Source organism: Verticillium alfalfae, genomic scaffold (genome assembly GCF_000150825.1).
Source record: "Verticillium alfalfae VaMs.102 supercont1.3 genomic scaffold, whole genome shotgun sequence".
NCBI lineage: Eukaryota > Fungi > Ascomycota > Sordariomycetes > Glomerellales > Plectosphaerellaceae > Verticillium > Verticillium alfalfae.
In genome coordinates this window covers 361,789-370,441 of record NW_003315036.1, presented here as the reverse complement: position 1 = coordinate 370,441, position 8,653 = coordinate 361,789, and the positions used below count along the sequence as shown (strand labels likewise).

Sequence of the window (8,653 nt, the reverse complement as noted above, 5' to 3'; positions counted from 1 at the left end):
GGGATACGCGCTCCCAGAGACGCGCTATTGCTCAGCAATGGTTTGATCGATAATCATGACGTGCACAGGTGCATCCACAACCGTGATCCAAACTTTATTGCAAAGCTTCTTGCACCATTCGGACGCGACGTTATGTGAATACCGAGATGGTGTAATTGATCTCGCAGATCTCGAGTCGTCGAAGATTGAGCCCATGCGCTTTCAATGCGATGGAATTGGCATCATGGCAGACGAACAGGCCCAACGGGACTCGCCTGGTTTCACGACAGAGAGTCGGGGTCGGGCGCTGGTCTGTACGCTGCCCGCATGCGTTGCACGCCCTCGAGCAATCAGAAACTCACCCTAGTGATACGATGTGTTTAGGCAACGGGGGTTTCGCTGGCGTGGATTCGTAAATCTGAGGCCCAGCGATGCGGTGCGGGAACGGGGTCAGTAAGCGACACCCCCTTGGCCATAGCGCCGCGCAATGCGCCCCCAGTAAGGCCAGAAAGGGGGCTTTTTATTGCTGACGATGCTGGCACACGTCGTACGTCGCCCTATACCGCGAGCACATGAAGCACCCCGCGGCGAATCCGAAATTTGATGTGCCTCCCCTTTTCAAGGGCCGCAGCAAGGCACTCTATTTTGCATTCCCTTGGGCGGACAATGACAAAGGGATAAGCCTCTATGGCGAACCGGACTGAGGCGCCCTCGCCAAACCCTTGCCGGCCGAAATGACCCACTCCTCATGCTTGAGGCCTTCTAGCGTTATGATGGCCCTTCTCCCGTCCTTCTAGCGCGGAAGGCGGCGGGGTCTCGCGCCAGGACCGTGACGCCGATGGGATCCACCAAAGCGCACACCTTCGGATCCCCCCCCCCCCTTCCCAGTCCTCCTCGCTTTTGCAGTGCAAAGGATTTTCCCCTGTGCCTGTCAGTCATGATGGTGGAGACTTGGATTCCTTCGCCATGGCGTGACTCAACCCCGGCCGACATCTTGGCTCCGACCTCCTCAGTGGAAACACCATCGCGAGTGTGTTCCACGGCGTGGTCTGGCCGGCGGGGTCGGTGGAGTTTCTCGCTTCCTCTTTTTTTTCTCTTTTTCTCTCTTATTGTCTCCCCGTTCCACTGCCACGTCTTCGTTGACCCGAGTGTTCCTTGTTTCCTCGTCCTCGAGACTCCGCTTCGGCGGCTCGGCCCCGGAGTGGAGATGCTGGAAAGGGTTTGTAGGTCAGGCGGCGCGCTAGGGAGGGGTGAAGACTCTGCTGGCAGGATTTTTTTTTTGCTGCTGGAGTGCGGGACATCGTGAGGTTGGGGGGGGGGGGGACGCCGCCGTGAGCCGAGGGGAACGTGGTGGTAGTGGGTGGTGCGTTCAGTGTGGCTGGATGCCGAGGCGCCGAGTGGCAGTCGAATCGACTTGCCTCTTGTCTTCTACTTCTTCTGCGCAGAGGGCACGCCGAGGCTTGGTGGTTGTTGTGAGTTCGTGGCGGGCCGAGAGCCCCGGGGTGTGGCGCGGCGTATTTGCTGCAGGATGCTCCGGGGGTTGGTGATTGTGAGATTTGGTGTTGATGGTCTTGGGCTCATTTGCGAACGTGGCAGTGGTTCATCCACTACTGTGGTGATCTGTACGCGGTGGAGAGAATCTCCTTTCTCCGACGTTCTTGTAAAGCCTTCGGTAGTGCGTGGCCAAGCCCGGAAGGCTGGGATGAGAACGCCTTGAAAGGTGACAGACACTGTCGATAGTTCATATTGCACGGATCGAACACGCGTTGAGCAACGGTTGTTGTCGTCATACCACGAAAACCTTCCAGACAGATATCCCTAACGTATCAAAATATTGGCCTTGGGCTGATCTATCCATCCATCAAGTCACAAAAACATATTTCGATATCCTCCGCTAGAGAATTTGCAGGTGTCGTACAAAACGTCCGTATCCCATCCACCCCATCGTCAAAGTCTATGGACCGAACAGACGGCCTCCCAAAAAAAAAAAAAAGATCGTATCGATGAGATGCTTCCTACATGTGACCACAGCAGGGCTCGAACCTGCAATCTCCTGATACCAACAGGTCACGATCTCTCGTGTTTCTGTATCGTAGTCAGACGCCTTGCCATTGGGCCATGCGGCCTTTGATGTCGACGGGGCCTTGTCGCGGGATCTATGATGGGTGGAGATGGGGCTTTGCAGGAGTATGACCGACTCGGGCGTGGGCCGTGGGCCGTGAGAGGGGCGGCGCTGTCAGGTCTGGGACCGGAATCTCATCCATGTCTTCGGCCTTGAAACCGATGTAGACGTTGTGGAGAATCATCTCATGGAAAGCGGGACAAGCAGTCATGGCACGAGCGAACTGATATGCTGGGGCTACAAGCAGACGCATAAAACGGCATCACGGGGCGAAGAACAAGTCTGGAGAATACGAATAAATTCACTCGTCTTGGGTATCTATCCAAACATCTAAAACCCATCCGTCGTCGCCCTCAGCTTCGTCTTGGTCCTCTTCCTCTTGCCACCCACCTCCTTGTTCTCTTCCATCTCGAGCAGTGCCTCCCTCTTCTTCTCGCCTACAATCTTCAGCGTGTCCCTGACAACGCGCGTCTCGAGGTTGACACCCTCCTCTGTCCAGGCATCCATCGTTCGTCCCACGCGTGCCTCGATGGCAAGGACGAGCTCCACATCACGCTGTCCGACAAAGGTGACGGCCTCACCCTTGCGGCCGGCACGCGCAGTACGACCAACGCGGTGAATGTAGTCGTCGGGGTCGCGGGGAATGTCATAGTTGACAACAAGAGCCACCTCGGGGATATCAAGACCACGCGAGGCGACGTCCGTGGCAACCAGGATGCGGGCGGCGGCGGCGCGGAAGCGGGCCAGGTTGTCGGTACGCTGGCGCTGTGGCAGGCGGGAGTGCAGACTCGTGACGCGGTGGTCGAGCAGACGGAGCAGGTGGTGAAGGAACTGAGCAGTTGTGGTGCGGTTGCAGAAGACAATGACCGTCTTCTCGACGTTGGCGGCCGTCAGCAGGAAGGTGTGCAAGTAGTGCTCGCGGTGAGTGACGGGCACCTGAATGTGCTTCTGAGCGAGGGTGGTAGGGATGGCGAGCATCTGCGTGTCGACCTCGCAGATGAAGACGGGCTCCTTGCCGGGCTTTGGAGGCATGTCCTTGAGGGCGCGCACTTCGGGAGTGATGGTGGCGGTGAAGAGGAGCGTCTGACGCTGGGCCGGTGGCGGCAGGGCGGAGAGGCACTCCTCGACGGCGGGAAGCATGCTGCCGGTGCCGGTACCGTCAAGTAGGCGATCGGCTTCGTCAAGAACAACGAAGCGGATGCGACGGAGGCCACAAATGGTATCCTCGCCAGACGTGCGGATGTGATCGGCGAGGCGACCGGGCGTCGCAATGACAACGTGGGGACGTGAGGCAAGGGCAATGGCCTGAGGGCGCATGTCGTTGCCGCCAGTGATGAGGGTGACCTTGAGACCCTGGGGCGACCCGATGGCCTTGAACTGCTCAAAGATCTGCAGAGCCAGCTCTCGGGTCGGCGTCAAGACGAGGCCGTAGATGGCGGAAGGGTCTTCGGCCCATTTCTGAAGAATGGGCACCGCGAAGGCGACCGTCTTTCCGGAACCCGTCCTGCTGCCACCAATGCAGTCCCTGCCCTTGAGAATCTCGGGAATACACCCTTTTTGAATACCCGTGGGCCTCTTGATGGCCATGTTAGCCAGAGATTGTGTGAGCCATGGTCGGACGTTGAGAGAGGAGAATGTCGTGTCCGGGTCAACGGGCGCCGTGATGCCAGCCGGCGCGGAGAGCTTGGGTTCGGGTCTGGAGGACGGTGTGGCGGTGGTCGTCTTCTTCACTCGGGACGGTGCCTGTATTGTAGATACGATTCGCTGGAACTCTTCCTCATCGTCTTCGTCCTCATCGTCCAGCGCTGGAATCCTCGGCGGCGAGGTCTTGCGTCTCTTGCGGGAGCCAGCATCGTCAAGCTGGTCCGACTCGGCATCGGAGGAGTGTTCAGACTCGGACGAGGAGGCGTGTTGGTCAATGTTGGCGCCCTGATCGGAATCGTCAGATTCGGCGGCGAAGCGCTTGAGATCGGCAGTGGACGGCATCTCTCGTAGGGTTGTTCTGAAAGACAGACGCGTGATGCTGAAGTGGTTCCTCGTCTGGTTCCTTGCCTGGTTCCTGCTCGCCTGGGAAATTTTCGTTATCCAAAATTTTGGCAGGTGCATTGGGGAAGCAGCCACTGCCGGATAAGGTAGCGGGGTGCCATTGACAGGGGTGCCAGGTGACGAGCACTGTGCTGTCCAGCCAATAAGGGACCCTAGCTTCCTGGAAGCTGCCTTCTGCGCGGATAGACGCGCGCCTAGGGAAACGGCGATGAATCGCTTGCTTCCTCCTCCTATGCCAATGCATCATGCTCGCCTTGGAAGCTGACGCACACACCTTTTCGTGACATCAGTTCGTGACATCAATTCATGCCATTCGCGCCGAGCCCCTTCGACCCGAGCTGAGGGACCTGCCCGCCTTGTGCCTAGCTACCTGATAGGTACGATGCATCGACGTGGTATCGACAGGCCACTAACGCGGGTGTCGTGTCACCCCAAGACATTCCAAATCTCACTCAGCGCCAGTCCCACCTCGCTCAGCCTTATGGCCGTGACCCAGACCCAACCCGACGAAGGGCTTGGGTCGCCGAATGTGGTCGTAGACTGGCAAGCTGAGGGCGTCGAAGGACCACATTGGCGAGGGAGCACAGAAACAAAATGGCAGCCGGACTTCAGCCAGTGACGAGACGGAGGGGTGTGCTCACGCCCACTGTACGAGGTGCACATGCCTGAGATGAACGAGTGGGAAGAAAGCGGAGAAGCCGTGTTGGATGCGCCACGGACGGTTGGGCACCCAGATCCAGGCAAAGGTAAACGAAACCGTGACGAACAACGCCGGCAGATTCGCGGCATGTCGTAATGCGTTCGCCTCGCGAATATGACGGCCGCCCTTTCCAATCACCAGTACCATGGCTGCTGTGTTCGTGGAAGAGGCCCAGGTGGCCAGAGGAGATCCAATGGCCCCTCCTGTCTGATAGTAAACGAGTCCTCCACATTGGCAAGGGGGGGCCGCGGAGAGTCGCAGCGTGGAGGCCTGTTCGGAACTCGGAGAAGGGCCCTTGGCTGGAGGGATTTCCCCCAATCGTGGACGCCGGCTCTCGCCTGTTGGTGATGCCGAGTTGATTTTCTGCTTCATGCAGCAATGCAGCAGCAGCAGCAGCAGCAGCAGCAGCAGCAGCAGCAGCTTCGCAAGGCCCCTGGTACATGCATGGTCAGTGGCCCTTTCCGAGTCGACACTTTCCAAGGTCTCCTCTTGTGTTTCTGGTGTTTTTGGTGTTTTTGGCCAGGTCAGATGCCAAGGCTGCTTTTGCGCTCGTGTACGAAAGGCACGAAACGTAGCCCGTGGGCATTGATTGATGGATGGATGTAATGATCGTCACCTCGTCCCGTGTCCTAGGGGCGGCAAAAGGTACATAGGACTCACAGACCCGAGGGCGAGGGGGGGAAACTGGCCACTGTGCCACAGTGCTCCCCGACAGCAGGATACCGTTGGATTAGCGCCAGACCCTGCCCATCGGCCCCTCTGCCCCTCCACTGCCCGCCCACTGGATCCCCTGTTTGCACCTGTCTCTTGCCCTTTTGCTTCCCACATTCCCGCTGGACCCGCAGTCGGCCAAGCAAGCACCACCAAGCACCACCAAGAACCACGCACCTCAATCTGATGTGAGGTGCGGGTGGGAACTTGCTCTCCCCGCCTTTGCCATTCCCACACACGACCCAACCGAGAGAGATCACGGCAAGCTGGACCTCTCCTCCCGCCTCTTGCCTCTCGCCTCTCGCCTCTCGCCTTTCGCATTTGGTCCTTCACCTGCTTGCCCTTCGCCTCCAGCGCTTTGCTCGTACGTTCGCTATCGGCACACTACCCTCTTCTGCTTCTTCTTCTTCTTCGTCTCTGCTTAGACACATCGCCTGCTGAGACATATCGCCTGCTGAACACACGAGCCAATCAATCCCACCTGAGAGCATAGCCAGGCCAAGCCTTTTCGCCCTTTCCATCCATTCAGTCCACGTGCGACCGTTCCAGCTATTGACGACACCCTGCCGCTGCCTGCTTTGTTTGCCGAGACTCGACCTGAATCATCCCTCACAAAGACGACAACTGCATCACCCTACTACGCCGCGAGACCCGGTTCCGTTACACCTACGCAGCCTTGCCCGTAGCAGCAGCAGCAGCAGCAGCAGCAGCACAACCAAAGGACTCGGGCAGTTCTTCTTCCGGCCAGCCCACGAGCTGAGCACCCTTATTCGAGTACAACGAGGCCCGACCCTCGTGTCTGCTCTTTGAGCCACCCTCTGCCCAGTCGCTGCTGTCACGGCAGTACCGCTGCCGACCACGTCATGGCGGACCAGAACCCATCCCAACCCACCAACATGGATCCTACACCATACCAGGTTGGAACTCCCTATGATGCCGCCTTGCTACCACGAGGCTCATTCTAACCAAATGTTTCCAGATCCCCAGTCTGTCCCCGGCAAACTCCCAAGGCAACGTTCCGACCATGTCCTCCCCAGTCCCTCTTCTACGCCCTGCGATACCTGGCGCCCGATCGAGTGGTGCCCGAGCACCAAGATTGGGGCTCGCCATCCCGCCGTCCCCCAATGCGAAGCCTGTGGGCAACCAGCCCGCCCCGCCGGCTCCTCGTGCGTTGCCCACCCTACACCTTGCCACTCCGATGGGCAGCCAAGGCTTGCCTTACGAGCAGCCTCCTCGACTGAACACGAGTGTTCAGGGCCACTCTGCCAGCGGAGGCAGCGAGAGCAGCGCGGCCCACTCGAGATCGGGCAGCTTTGGACCCCTGGATGGACGTGCCAGTAACCCCACCTCGGCCGGTTCGCAATACTCGGCTCTTTCCTTTGCCTCCCAGTATGGTATTGGGGGGTCAAGACCCCAGGGCACCCCTGACCCGGTATCCGCCGTCGGGTCTCTCTACTCGGAACGTAGCGAGGGTGGTGTTGGTATGGAGAGAGACAACAGCCTCCAAGGCTTGGAACAGTTTGATAAGCTTAGTTTGGAGAAGGCGAGGTCTCTGGACGTGGAAGACCTCGACGATGATGGCTGGAGGATTGCCAGTCTCGAGTCTAGGATCGAAGAGCTCGGCAACCTCGGCGAAGGTGCTGGCGGTGCCGTGACAAGAGCCAAGCTCAAGGGCGGCAAGACTGTCTTTGCCCTGAAGGTGAGTAAAGCGACCCGAGCCTGAGATACAGGAGGCTGACATCGCTAGGTCATCACGACGAACCCCGACCCTGATGTGAAGAAACAAATCGTTCGAGAGCTCAACTTCAACAAGGGCTGTGCATCAGAGCACATTTGCCGGTACTACGGCGCCTTCGTCGACCCTGCCACTGCCACCATTTCTATCGCCATGGAGTACTGCGAGGGTGGCTCGCTCGACAGCATCTACAAAGAGGTCAAGAAACTCGGTGGCCGCACCGGCGAGAAGGTCCTCGGCAAAATCTCAGAGGGCGTTCTGCGTGGCTTGACGTATCTCCACGGACGACGCATCATTCACCGTGACATCAAGCCGTCTAACATCTTACTCTGCCGCAACGGCGAGGTCAAACTGTGCGACTTTGGCGTCTCGGGCGACTTTGGAACCAAGGGCGAGGCCAACACGTTCATCGGTACCAGCTATTACATGGCGCCCGAGCGAATCACGGGACAAAGCTACACCATTACCTCTGACGTGTGGTCCACTGGCGTTACACTGCTTGAGGTTGCGCAGCATCGGTTCCCATTCCCAGCCGACGGGACCGAGATGCAGCCTAGGGCAGGACTCATTGACCTGTTGACCTATATCGTGCGGCAGCCGATACCCAAACTCAAGGACGAGACTGATGTCACTTGGAGTGACAACTTCAAGTACTTTATCGAGTGCTGGTGAGTGAGCCTCGTCAGAGGGTACTGGGGAGTGTTACTAACTATTCTCCAGTCTCGAGAAGGACCCAACCCGCCGTGCAAGCCCATGGCGGATGCTCGACCACCCCTGGATGGTCGAGATGCGTTCAAAGCGTGTCAACATGGAGAAATACCTGTCACAAGTATGGGGTTGGGACAACCCAAAGGCGGAAGCGTAATGTGGCTCGACCTGCAGCGGAACGGAGCGAAGCGAAAGTCAATACTCGGACAACTGAACAAAACTGAACAAACGCTAAAGGTGTATTTATCCATCCCCGCAACGACTCGCATATGAGGCGCATACCATGGCGGCGCCTTTTGAATGCGACTTCACGGACGGATCCTGGCATGGCCCTTCTTGGCACCATATTGACGGGATATGATTGGCTATCTGGCACTGGTGGGCGGAAGAGAGACCGCCATCCTGGATTTGAAATACGGAGGATGAACATGACAGAAAGGGACAAGGTTGATCTTGACCACAGCATGAATGCTGTCAACGAGCGGCTCTCTGATATTGTTTGTCGGCGAGCAATTAGCTGATCACCACGAAATTGAAAACGAGTGGCCCTATCCTCGTGTGCATAAATTTCGCCGTCGGGCTGGGCGATCTACCTCAGGCTGTATCATGAAGTAACCTGGGGGTGATTGACGGGAGCCGTTGATGCGAAGGA

The 8,653-nt window shown here is 58.1% G+C and overlaps 2 protein-coding genes and 1 non-coding gene across 3 annotated transcripts; 1 reads left to right on the top strand and 2 right to left on the bottom strand.

Moving 5' to 3' along the window:
* Positions 1 to 2,001: 2,001 nt before the first annotated feature.
* VDBG_15043 lies at positions 2,002 to 2,105 on the bottom strand. Its single transcript has one exon. It is a non-coding gene; the product is annotated as a tRNA-Arg (tRNA).
* A 326-nt stretch (positions 2,106 to 2,431) lies between these two features.
* VDBG_02629 (ATP-dependent RNA helicase dbp8) lies at positions 2,432 to 4,087 on the bottom strand (the record flags this gene model as incomplete). The annotated part of the gene is made up of 1 exon (XM_003006444.1): positions 2,432 to 4,087. The coding sequence occupies one exon, from the start codon at positions 4,085 to 4,087 to the stop codon at positions 2,432 to 2,434; it is 1,656 nt and encodes a 551-aa protein (XP_003006490.1).
* A 2,334-nt stretch (positions 4,088 to 6,421) lies between these two features.
* On the top strand, positions 6,422 to 8,158 carry VDBG_02628 (MAP kinase kinase MKK1/SSP32; the record flags this gene model as incomplete). Its single annotated transcript, XM_003006443.1, has 4 exons — positions 6,422 to 6,475; positions 6,538 to 7,257; positions 7,339 to 7,961; positions 8,014 to 8,158. 4 exons carry the CDS (start codon positions 6,422 to 6,424, stop codon positions 8,156 to 8,158), a joined length of 1,542 nt encoding a protein of 513 aa, XP_003006489.1.
* Between the last annotated feature and the right edge of the window lie 495 nt (positions 8,159 to 8,653).